Source organism: Giraffa tippelskirchi, chromosome 9 (genome assembly GCF_054371585.1).
Source record: "Giraffa tippelskirchi isolate mGirTip1 chromosome 9, T2T-mGirTip1v1.2.pri, whole genome shotgun sequence".
NCBI lineage: Eukaryota > Metazoa > Chordata > Mammalia > Artiodactyla > Giraffidae > Giraffa > Giraffa tippelskirchi.
In genome coordinates, this window is record NC_137283.1 from 99,175,007 (window position 1) to 99,188,262 (window position 13,256).

The following is a 13,256-nucleotide window of genomic DNA, read 5'->3' on the forward strand; positions in this document are numbered from 1 at the left end:
TCCCTCAGAGCCATCGAGAGTTCAGGTCTTTTGAGCATGAGCTGCCCTTGTTCTCATTAGCATCGTGCAGTAAACACTGTACTTTCCTTCACTGCAATCCAGTGTCAGTAGATTGGCTTTGTTGTGTGGGCAAGCAGACCCAAAGTTTGGTTCGATAACAAAGTGTATCTAACTTCTATTGTAGGTTAGCTGTGCTAAATTATCTCTAATAGAATATAGGACAGATCCATGTAGTAGACAAATATTATAAAACAATTATTGGAAATAATTACTAATTATATGCCAGAATTATATGACCATTAATAAAAATACATGATGCATTATCATGTGAGGCGACACAGGAGTGAGAATAACAGAGCCCTAGACCACGAATCAGAGTACTCAAGTTTAAATCCTGATTCAACCACTTACTAGTTGTCTGACCTTAAAATAGTCACAATAACCACTATAATTTTGTTTCTCCATTTGTAAAATGGACAAAAGAACAGCAGTTATTTTATACAGCTGGTATGAGGATTAAAGACTTATATGTCGTAAAAGTCTCATATAAAAAGACTGTATGACTCTATAATGCTCTATATAGTACTTTGTAAATAATAATAAAAGCAAGCTATTATTGGTGTATATAAGAGCTAATTTAACAAGGTTGAACATATATTATTGCTCAGTGCTCAGTCACTCAGTTGTGTCTGACTCTTTGCAACCTTATGGACTGTAGCCCACCAGGCTCCTCTGTCCATGGGATTTTTCATGCAAGATACTGGAATGGGTTGCCATTTCCTACTAGAGGACATTGTCCCAATCCAGGGATCGAACCCACATCTCCTGCATCTCCTGCATCTCCTGCACTGGCAGGAGGATTCTTTACCACTGAGTCACCTGGGAAGTCCAACATATAATCCTTTACTTAGAGGTGAAACTTATTCTCAAAGAAATATGGCCGTCCCAGACCAAAAGCAGGATATTTGAGATCCAGCACTAGAACCCAAGCCTCTCCAACTTCAGATCCTATTTACATTCTAGCTGTGCTATTAATACTCTAAAATGATGCAGGAAGAGTTATAGGATAATGTTGAACTACCAGCCAATGTATAAAGAGCCAAACAGGCAAATGAATGAAAGAACACAGAACAGAATAATAGAATATCCTGAGCCTGTCACATCTGCACAGAGAATATTGAATATTGTAACCTCTATTAAAGAGCCTCTTGATGAAGGTGAGAGAGGAGAGTGAAAAAGTTGGTTTAAAGCTCAACATTCAGAAAACTAAGATCATGGCATCCAGTCTCATCACTTCATGGCAAATAGATGGGGAAACCCTGGAAACAGTGGCAGACTTTATTTTTTGGGGCTCCAAAATCATTGCAGATGGTGACTGCAGCCATGAAATTAAAAGACGCTTGCTCCTTGGAAGGAAAGTTATGACCAACCTAGACAGCATATTAAAGAGCAGAGACATTACTTTGCCAACAAAGGTCCATCTAGTCAAGGCTATGGTTTTTCCAGTAGTCACGTTATCGATGTGAGAGTTGGACTGTAAAGAAAACGGAACACCGAAGAATTGATGCTTTTGAACTGTGATCTTGGAGAAGACTCTTGAGAGTCTCTTGGACTGCAAGGAGATCCAACCAGTCCATCCTAAAGGAGATCAGTCCTGGGTGTTTACTGGAAGGACTGATGTTGAAGCTGAAACTCCAATACTTTGGCCACCTCATGCGAAGAGCTGACCCATTTGAAAAGACCCTGATGCTGGGAAAGATTGAGGGCAGGAGAAGAAGGGGACGACAGAGGATGAGATGGTTGGATGGCATCACTGACTCAGTGGACATGGGTTTGGGTAAACTCCGGGAGTTGGTGATAGACAGGGAAGCCTGGCGTGCTACGGTTCATGGGGTCACAAAGAGTCGGATATGACTGAGCGACTGAACTGAACTGAACCTCTACTGAATAGAGGGAGGAAATAACTTCATTTTATAAATATTTTTATAATTGTTATTTTAAGAGTCAAAATTATCTATAATATTTACATATATTTGACACAGTTAAAAGACAAAGCTTTTTCCTCTGAGCAAGCATATAAGATTGAACAAAATTTAAATATTTCATGCACTTTTCATGGTGATAGTTTTTTCTATTGTATCCTACCATTTATATATGAACCTCCTTTATTCTGTTTTCCACAGAATGCTGAAGTTTCTGTTTTTGAAGTAAATATACGCTTTGTTGGTGGACTAATCTCAGCCTACTATCTGTCTGGAGCAGAGGTAAGATGGAAAGTGGCTTATAAATGGGAATTATGTAGTGTCTTAAAATCATATTTTCTGTATGGCTTTTGTGGTATCCATTAAATTTTCATGTTTTGATTGGCCTCTAGCATATACTGAATTTCTTTGATTATGTACTGATTAAGTGAGCACACTGGGAAAGTTCAGCAGAACATGCGTATCAAAAAATGTTAAACAATGCCTTTAAAAAAGCCTGGCTGCATTAGCTTACGTATCATGTGATTAAAACTACAAATTATGTATGCCTATGGACAAACTCATGAGATTTAGTGGAGTGGCAAGCTTGTGGATTTCTTTCTTTAAAAATTATTTTAGTGTTAGTATATATCCCTGTCACTGAGTCGTGTCTGACTCTTTGTGACTCCATGGACTGTAGCCTGCCAGGCTCCTCTGTCCATGGGATCCTCCAGGCAAGAATACTGGAGTGGATTGCCATTTCCTTCTCCAGGGGATCTTCCCAGCCTACGGATGGAACCCCTATCTCCTATGTCTCCTGCATTTCAGGCAGATTCTTTACCCACTGAGCCATCAGAGATGTTAGTATAATGTTAGCTTAATAAAAAAAACATTTGAAATAAAGAAAGCTTGGCAAGTGAGATATAAATCTAGTATTTAAGAAAATGAGTGAGGTATTCTACTTCCCAGTTAGAAGTCCTGTAGGCCAGTAAGTCCTTGTAAAGTGTTTTGCAGCTCTTCCTAGGTGAGGCTTCATTAATTATCAGTTGCTCAAAGCAGAGACGGAGAAGGCAGTGGCACCCCACTCCAGTACTCTTGCCTGGAAAATCCCATGGACAGAGGAGCCTGGTAGGCTACAGTCCATGGGTCGCTAAGAGTCGGACATGACTGAGCAACTTCACTTTCACTTTTCCCTTTCATGCACTGGAGAAGGAAATGGCAACCCACTCCAGTATTCTTGCCTGGAGAATCCTAGGGATGGCGGAGCCTGGTGGGCTGCCGTCTATGGGGTCGCACAGAGTCGGACACGACTGAAGCAACTTAGCAGCAGCAGCAGCAAAGCAGAGAAGAAATTTTTCATTTTTAGCTGCTTCTTACCAGTAGATTAAGAAAAGATTTTTGTATCATGCTCATGAAGAGTATAGATGCTATTTCCTCAAAAGGCTTTGGGCAACTTTATAAATAACAACCCAAGTGTCCACTAAGAGTCATTAATGGACCTCACTTTTAATGTCAACAGTGTTAGAAGCTGACATCAAGGAAAAACAGTCACATATTTCATTTGCATATCAATCAGATTTGTGTTAGTCTCTGCAGTCTGGCTGGGGCAAGAGTGGATCTTACCTAGTATACTAGTTCATGTTTTTCTGTGTTCCTTCAAAGGAGCTTAAGCAGAGCAATAAACGTTTAATGAGAAAGGCTGTGTTCCTTTGTTTCTGTCTCTCAGGTACTTTCCTAGTAATAGCAGAACAGCTTGTCGTTCACTTTAGATTTTATTCTACCATAGAGGTTTTCAAAGTATATAGATGGCTTCTATATTCCTCTTAATCTGTCCTTTTTGTGTTAAATCCTGTTCTTCGTTATCCCTCTTCTTCCCTTTTTCCAGTCCCAAATAACTTCAGTTGTTCGTTTTGATTTAGGATGTTCTAAACACTAAGCAAGGGAATCCATGTCTTTAAAAACTCCTACTTAAAATTAGCTACTGGTTTTTTACTGAACAAATTTCTGCTTTTAGCGTTTGTGTCTTTGAGTACCCAGTGTCTTCATATTCCAATTACTTTTGATGTGGCATACTTGGTTTTAACTCTCATCATCATTTCTGTGGGGGTGAGACAATTTGGAGGAAATAGGACTACTTCATTGTATCTGGACTCAGATAGGGTAATAGAGCATGCAAAGAGAAGCAGTTGTGTATTTCTTCTAACTATTTATCATGTAAATTGGGATACTTTTTCACTCATAACAGTGTTTTAAGTTTATATACCTGTGTTTGTTTCTATATATGTGTATTCTTATTAGAGACATATATTTATTTACTGATAAAAATATAATACCCACAGATGTAGTTTGCCTGGATAAAATCATTTGCCTAAGACCTTGTAAGAGTATTTTAAAATTCTGTGCTTAGCTAACTGTAGTAAGCAAAAGACCATAAAGAACACTTCCATTGAAAATAATTATTCTTTTAGTATATATCAGTTCAGTTCAGTCACTCAGTCTTGTCCGACTCTTTGCGACCCTATGAATCGCAGCACGCAAGGCCTCCCTGTCCATCACCAACTCCTGGAGTTTAGCCAAATTCATGTCCATCGAGTCGGTGATGCCATCCAGCCATCTCATCCTCTGTCCTCCCCTTCTCCTCCCGCCCCCAATCCTTCCCAGCATCAAGGTCTTTTCCAATGAGTCAGCTCTTCATGTGAGGTGGCCAAAGTATTGGAGTTTCAGCTTCAACATCAGTCCTTCCAATGAACACCCAGAACTGATCTCCTTTAGGATGGACTGGTTGGATCTCCTTGCAGTCCAAGGGACTCTCAAGAGTCTTCTCCAACACCACAGTTCAAAAGCATCAATTCTTCAGCGCTCAGCTTTCTTCACAATCCAACTCTCACATCCATACATGACCACTGGAAAAACCATAGCCTTGACTAGATGGACCTTTAATATATATGCTTTGTCCTTATCTATGTGCAAAACATTGTGTTAATTTTATCTATTTTAATTTTATGGTAAAAATTAGCTTAATTTCCTTTCTTATATACTTTTCTATGTTTATATAGAATATATTTTTAATTTTAGTTCTTAAAGATTCATCTTCTCACCACAGTTTTTGCTAACTGTTCCCTAAATGTTGGACAATTGGGTTGTTTTCAGTATTCCTATAGTTTGAATAATGTAGCTATAATCAACCAATAAATATATTTATTCTTTAAAGTAGGATTGCCAGGTGAGAAACAATTAGTATTAGACTGTTTTACCATCATTTCCTTTTTTTTCCTACCAGTTACCTCATCACTGACAGTTACCTTTCATTTGACCAGTGAACTCAGGAAGGAAAAATTATTTACCCTGAGTCTGAGCTTGATCTATTTGTCTCCATATCAAAATGAAAAATTAGGCATTCGTTTAATAGAAAGAACATCAACATGGCCACATTATGAATTAGTTGGGTTTTGATTGTTGATAAAGTTCTATGCTACACACTTTTATGTAGATCAAGGTATTACTAAGATAGTCTAGGAAAATTCATCTTCCTAAATTCTCTTATAGAGGGACTGCTAAATCACCATAGTTTAACATTCTCATTTCATGGCTGAGGTTCAGGCATATTCTGAGAACATCTTATAAATCACCATCAGAAGTGTATAGGCCTACATTGATACAAGCTGAAGATTCTTAAATTTATGCTGCAAAACAGAAGAGGAACCACTGCTTTGGGTTACATACCTTGGGAAAATTACAGGTAGAAACACTGAGCGATAATGGAGAACGTCAGGGAATTTCTAAACCTACCAAACGAACAACAGACACATGAAATACATTTTCAAAACTTAAAATGCCCTAGCTCAGTTAAAATATGTTGTAGTATTTTTTTTTTTAAATCAAGTCACAGGGTTTCCAGAGTCTGTATAAGAAATACAGATAACCACAAAAAGTACAAACCAATGGGATAAGAATAAGATGAATACCGAACACTAAATAGTATTAAAAATAAAAGAGATAGCATTGCTGTTACTATTACAAGTTCAAGGGAAACTAAAGTCCTTGTTGACGATAGTAAATAGCAGCATCTAGAATACCATTCCCCAAATTATGTTCTACAGATCACCAGTTTCCTTAGATACGGCAGGATAAATCTGTATCTGTATACATTCTAAAATTAAATTAGGAAAAACTACATCCTATGTTTTTTCTTAGAAATTCACAAATCACAGAAAATGAAACTAGTTTTATTTATCTTTGTGTTTCTCATACTTACTTAACTACAAACTCTTTTTTTTTAATGTAACATCTGCTAACACTGAGTTACAAACATTGTAACTCAGAACAAATTTTGGGAAATGTTGAGTAAGAGTAACCAAAGCAAAAGTGACATTGAAAATTGGCAAATACAAAACAAGGCATTTCAAGAGACAATGATACATGTAGAAAATAATATGTATGACTATATCAAATATTATTGGTCGTTTTACCACAGAAATCAATGGTTGTGTTGAACAGAAAGTTAATTTAATGGGATACAGTCATGCCACAGACATGTAGAAAAAGGCTGAAGAACAAATTGAAACTAACACTCTCCAGGTGCCAGAGAGAGGATCTTTATAGTTCAACAATCACTCTGGGACATCCTAGAAATAATAAATATGCACTGATTTTTTTCTACCCTTGTCAAGACACAAAGCCCTATCAGAAAGGTCAGTTGTCTGTTTTAGTTAGTGTGGCCCTGTGAGGGTCTTGGGAAATGAAAGAGAGGATATGATAGGAGTCTTCCATGCGCTTTGAATTCAATATCCAATGAAGACCAAATATAGATAATTTTTAAACAGGAAATTGAGGCTGTGTTGGAAGGGTATGAAGAAAAAATGTTTGGGAGTTTAAAAAAAAAAAGGACATCATTTCACTATGGTGGATAAGAGGATCAGAGGAAATAAACAAGCTCTATGAAAACTGATAATTTAATAAAATACTTAGGAAAGCTTTTCCTGATTTGAAAAACTATAAATTGAGAGAGAACATTTAGTACTAACCAGGTATTTAGTTCTCAGAGGAAACATTCAGTTAATATGGTTTAAGTATGTGAAGTAGAAAAACAAAAAGTCAACTCATCAAAGCTAAAAAGATTGAATGAGCTTCCAGTGAATAAAAGTAACAAGGGCATCTGCTCCAAGACTGGGGAAACATGTATAATGGATTTTTACATTACATCAGTTTACTCTGCCAAGATAGCCTTCATTTTGAAGTCAGCAAAAGAATGTTTTCCCAAATTAACCAAAAGAAATCCATTGCTCCAGACATACCAGTAGAAAGGATTGCCGAAGAACTTCCTGAAAAAGAGAAGTAGTTAATATCTCTAATTTTAAGAATATCAAGAGAGTAAACCTAAAGAAAGGGGGAAGGATTGTGGAGTGGGGAGGAGGGAAATAAGATTGAGAATGTGAGTATAGTGGTAGAAAAATCTATTTTTTTTTTCTCATAATAGGATTCAGACATTTGGGGTGCTTACAGGGCTGGACATCAATTTTGTAGAGTTTATTTAGTGATATTCCTTACATATACTTTAGATATTAATTTACTATTGAAACTTTTATAAAATAAAGGAGTATGATAAACTGAATAATATTTTCATTTAAAAATGTTTAACTTAGCAAAATGATATTAGATGACAGTAATTTTGCTTAAATATGTCATTGTTTCCATGGTTAATGAGTTAAACTGTTTCATGTTGAATATTTTATTAAGTTGGAAGTTTATTTTATACTTTAAAAGGGATCTAGGAGTACGTGGACGGAGAAGGCAATGGCACCCCACTCCAGTACTCTTGCCTGGAAAATCCCATGGACGGAGGAGCCTGGTAGGCCACAGTCCATGGGGTCGCTAAGAGTTGGACACGACTGAGCGACTTCACTTTCACTTTTCCCTTTCATGCACTGGAGAAGGAAATGGCAACCCACTCCAGTATTCTTTCCTGGAGAATCCCAGGGATGGCGGAGCCTGGTGGGCTGCCGTCTATGGGGTCGCACAGAGTCGGACACGACTGAAGCGACTTAGCAGCAGCAGCAGCAGGAGTACGTGGAATTGATTCTGAAATAATGTACACTTCAGTCAAACGAAAATACTACTTTTTTTGCCCTATATTGAGTTATAGAAATCTTACCTACTCCTTAACTCAGGTTTGCTATATGTCTCACTCTGTACAAAGCTCTATCCTGTATTTATGATTGTTTTTGAAAGCACCGAAGTTTTATTAGCTGTGAGAACTTAATCTCAGTACTTCATGAAAGCAGTTCTACAGTGTGCCAATAATTTCAGCTCCAAAACTTATTCATGGCTAATGTATAAATGCCCGAAGCTGGTATAGATTTGCATCTGATTGATAAAGATGATAAACCAAACAAGAGGGCTTGGCACCTAAAAGAGAGGGAAACTCAGAAAATTAACTTGTTTCTTTATGAAATAGGACTGCAGATTCACATCAGTCAGAAGAGACTAGCATGATACAATAACAGCCTCAAAAATCCTAGTGGTTTAAAAGAATATGCTCTACCTACTTTCTGTTCTGTGCATACCACATGGTCTGCCCACGACTCTGCTTCTCGTCAGCCTCTCTCCTGAGCCCAGACACAGATGGACCAGCTGCCATCTGAGTCATTTGCATTTGCCAAGACAGGAGTCAGGGTGTTGGAGGGTGAGGAGGTAGCAAAAGAAAACCTAGAAAATCACATGCTGGCTTTTAATGCAGCTGTTGGAAAGACATCTGTTACTTCAGCTCTCTTCTCATTGGCCAAAGCAAGTCACTTGGTCACTGTAACTTAAAGGGTTAGGGGAGGGCACGCAATGTTACCACCACATGCCTGGGAGTAAAGAGTGTTAATGACCACCCCAGTGGCCACTGACTTGGGTTAAACTGTGTAGCCTTCCCAAGTGCCAGGAGAAGCAGAAGATAGGAATTTGTGAGAATGAGACCTTTTTGAAGGGTTCCCAAAGTGGAATTAGCCCACACCACAAGGAAAAGACTTCTATCCTGTGGCCCTAGGGTAATAAGTAGAGATAGGGATAGGCATAGGGATCGTCGTGAGATAGGAATACATATCTTCACTAACTTCTCAAGTAAAAGGCTACTCTTCTAGCACATGTCTGCAAAAATTCTGTTTCTCCAAGAAACATCTGCATTCTAGACTTCTCCTCTAACTTTCCAAATTTCAAAGAGCAAAGTTGAGAAACAGAGGTAAACTACTTTATAGAACAGAAACACCTGTCACCAGCCCTGAGTTGTCTGGTGGACGAGGTGATCGTTGCTTTTTGGCATCACCCTGCTGTGTGGAGCCCTCCTTGTGAACCTGGTGTTTTTCGTCCAGCCACTTTCTCTTCGATTAAAGTGTTTCCTGAGGCCAGGCACTTCTTGTTTTGCAAAACCTAATGTAAAAGATGAGGTAATATGTTTACATTTAAATTTATGTTGAATCATTTCACAATATACAATACCTGTCAAAACCAATGCTTCAAATCATTTGTATTGCCTGAATTATATTGACATGGATTTCTAATACCAAATTTGTATGTGTATATATGTGTGAGATTTAAAACAAATGCTATATTTTTCCAGAAATATTTCTGTATATATTTTTTCTTTGAAGTTACTGTGATGTCCTTTAGAAAGGTATCATGTGGTAGCTATAGCAAGGAGTTTTAAATTTAATGGGACTGGTAGAATATTCCTGAGAATTGGGATAATTTACCATCTGTTAAGTTCGTGTATTGAGTGAATCAGCATATGCTGATTGAATACCTACTTTGAAGCACTGCACTTGCTGCTTCAGAAACAGTGAACAAGAGAAGTAGTCGCCATTGACAAATATTAATCCAGATGTTATAACAGCCCTGTAAAGTAAAAGTGGATATTGTTTTTATCCTCATTTTATATATGAAGCCACAGAGCACTGAGAGTTAAGTAACGTACCCAAGGGCATACAAAAGAGCAGAGCTGGCTTTCAGAGTTGGACCGTCTAGCTTCAGGATACCAAGCAGCAACCAAACATTAGGGATCTCAAACCCAGGAGCTACAAGTAGGCTCTAGGCTTGAACTTATGAGTCATACATGGGTGCTCAGTCATGTCTGACTCTGCGACCCTAGGACTATAACCCTCCAGGCTCCTCTGACCATGGATGGAATTTTCCAGGCAAGAATACTGGAGTGGGTTGCCATTTCCTACTCCAGGGGATCTTCCTGACCCAGGGAACGAACCCACATCTCCTGCATCTCCTGCATCAGCAAGCGGGTTCTTTACCACTGCGCCACCTGGGAAGCCCAGACTTATGAGTCATCAACAGCTAAATGATAATTGAATGGATAGAAGGGAATGGGGCTGCTAAGAATATATATAGATTGAAAAGAGATAGCCTAAACATGTAGGCATTAGTGAGAGAAAGGAGCTAGAAAAGGAGACTAAGAAGTTGGAAGTTGTAATCCCAGAAGTAAGAGGAAAACTGATAAAATGTGATTATCACAGAAGCAAAGGGAAAATAATATTTGAAAAATGAGGAAATATTCAGTTGTGTCAAAGGTTGCTGCTAGGGCAGGATGTCTAAGGACTGAAAAGTGTCTTTGGACATAGCTATAGAGAGGTCACGGATAACTCTACTGAAAGTACTTTTGGTAGAGTAATAGCATATAATCCAAATTGATTTTGATTGAAGAGATCTTTAAGAAGGTAGGGGAGGGGAGGATTCAGAGGACAGACAACTTTATAGAGTGCTTCCTCCTCCATTGCAGTATGAGAGAATAGAGAAGAAAATAGGCATACATGTGAGTACCTTGGCAGATTTGGTGGCAAATAAACATATGTTTATTATCCAATGGTCCCTGTTAACTATATAAAGAATTATCAGACAGGGTGTTTGCTGAGATTCACAAGAAGAGAATAGACATTTCAGATGACTGTGTATGCTTTGAAATTGTCATCCTAGAGAGGGCTGACTAGAGAAACGTGGTCGAGTTTCTGGACAGCATCTTGGTGGAGACCATGAATTCATGGTGGCATCAGTCCTCAGATATGATCCTTTTCTCCAGCAGTGCTCAGCAGTTCAGATACAAGCATGGAGAAGGTAGTTGGTTTGTTTTTGTTGAGTTTTGCTAGACGGATGAGACAGAGACACCAAAAAAGGCATGGACTTTATATGGTATTGTCAAAAAAAGCGTATTAAAATTATAGACCATGAAGTCCAAGAATAAGTATAAGACAGTGTGAAAAAAATCAGGTGAGTAACAGAAAATCGACTGGTTAAATTGCTTGTTTAGTTGAAGTAGGATAGTAGTAGTAGCAGTAATTTAGCAAATAACTAGACATTCTGGAAGTTAAGGCTGTGTAGTGGAATGTATAAATAAGAGCTCTAAAAAATAGGGCAGTTTTGAGTGATGTCATAATCCAGGATGACATCACAAGGATGAGTGACTAAGGAGATTTTGCCAGAAACTATCTGCATGGCTTCTTGTGCAATGTATTTTGATTGAAAAACATAACTGGTCTTAAGAAGAAAGAAAACCTTCCAAGCATCAGTGAACTTATTTTTAAATTTCCTAAGATATAAACAGTTTACATAATATTTATAAATCCATATGGCAATATGTACTGAACAAAGGTCACTACTTACAAAGGAGAAGAATATTCATGCAGTATGGAATTTAAATATATGATTGTTGGACAAACATTCATGACTGTAGAGCCTTAAATTAATACAGATGATTGGAGTTGGCAGTAGAAATGTAAACAAATGCATGTTAACTAGTTAGTTAGATTTAATGCAACTATGTACCTATGCAAAGCTATTTCTTTTCAGCTATAACTAGATGAAATTTTATCTATGATAACTGTAGTAGATTTAATTGTGATGTGAATTTGTTTAGAATTTCCTTTAGTCCATTCGTGCTGCTATAATGGTATGGTAGAATATCATAAACTAGGTGGCTTATAAACAACAAACATTTATTTCTCATAGTTATGGTGGCTGGGAAATCCAAGATCAAGGTGCCAGAAGATTTTGGTGTCTCATGATGGTCAGCTTCTTGTTTCAGAGATGGCCATCTTCTCTACGCGTCCTCACATGGCAGAAGGGTTGAGAGAGCTCTTTAGGGTATCTCTTATAAAGGCACTAATCTTATTCAAGGGGGCTCTACTCTTCAAGACCTAAACCACCTCCAGAAGCCTCCACCTATCTCCAAATTATCATCGCATTAGGGATTAGGATTGCACATATGAGTTTTGGGAGGAGAGGAAACATTCACTGTATAGCAAGTGCCTTCTAAAGTAAGTCTTCTGAAGATTTCATTTAAAAAGCTGTCTGGTGTTACCACTTTATGATGCAGATGTATAGTTTTATGTATTTCTTTAAAGTTTTTTCTTTAAAACATTTTAGAAGGTAGTTCATTGACAAATTTTAGGGTTAACTATCCTAGTAACTGCAGCCATTTGTGCTACATCATGAAGTGTTTCTCCTAGAGAGATCTGCTCATGTATCCCAACCCAGGGATCAAACCCACATCTCTTATGTCTCCTGCCTTGGCAGGTGGGTTCTTGACCACTATTGCCACTTGAGAAGCCCTTATCTGGACACATACCACCATTAATTTTGCACTTGGAAGTTCATCTTATCATTTAGCTGAAAATTCTTTTCCATTGATAGTAAAGAGAACCTAAGCCCTGAGGGTAATGTTTGTTTTTAACTTAATAATTGATCTTTATTTTAACTGAGTTATCCCGTTCTTCTGAAGCAGTACAAATAGTGACTGATTCCAGGGTCCTGCAAAATGAGGAAATCCAAGAGATTTAACGATAGGGGCAGAGAACCCAAGAATTTTCTCACAGCTCTTTGTTATAAACACTTTTGTTTTTCATTCATGCCATTAGGTTACAGTTAGGGTTAGAACAGATAAGCAAAAGAGATTGTCACCTTTTCTTCTAAGTTCTGTTTGGTTAATGCATTTATTTGTTTAATATTATTTTAACATATTTAAGTTCTTGATATAATAATAACCACAATTACTCTAATGTATAAATTGCTGCTAACTTCTGTGTTTCAATTCATACAGCTAACTTGGTATTAAAATTATTAAATATTGTTTTTTTTAAACCATTGTGTCTCATGAACTTCCTCTGGTCAGGTAGAAAGTACACATATTATTCAATTTAGATTTAACTATTAATTCAAATAACAACCATAGTATGTGTGTTGAGTTTCTGCTATCTAGTCTTTGTCACTATATAATGCTATATAGGGCTTTATGACTAGATTTTCGTTACCATC

The 13,256-nt window shown here is 37.6% G+C and overlaps 1 protein-coding gene and 1 long non-coding RNA gene across 2 annotated transcripts in view; one reads left to right on the forward strand and one right to left on the reverse strand.

Moving 5' to 3' along the window:
- The window catches only part of MAN1A1 (mannosidase alpha class 1A member 1), a 170,497-nt gene that overhangs the window by 59,038 nt on the left and 98,203 nt on the right, over positions 1-13,256 (forward strand). Inside the window, exon 5 of the mRNA XM_081531071.1 lies at positions 2,184-2,264. Within this exon, the coding sequence (XP_081387197.1) occupies positions 2,184-2,264 (81 nt within the window). The remainder of the gene's footprint in view (positions 1-2,183; positions 2,265-13,256) is intronic.
- Positions 6,447-11,347, reverse strand: LOC145522063 (uncharacterized). The gene is made up of 3 exons (XR_014065883.1): positions 10,770-11,347; positions 9,749-9,836; positions 6,447-9,371 (listed from the first exon to the last, which is right to left on the reverse strand). It is a non-coding gene; the product is annotated as an uncharacterized LOC145522063 (long non-coding RNA).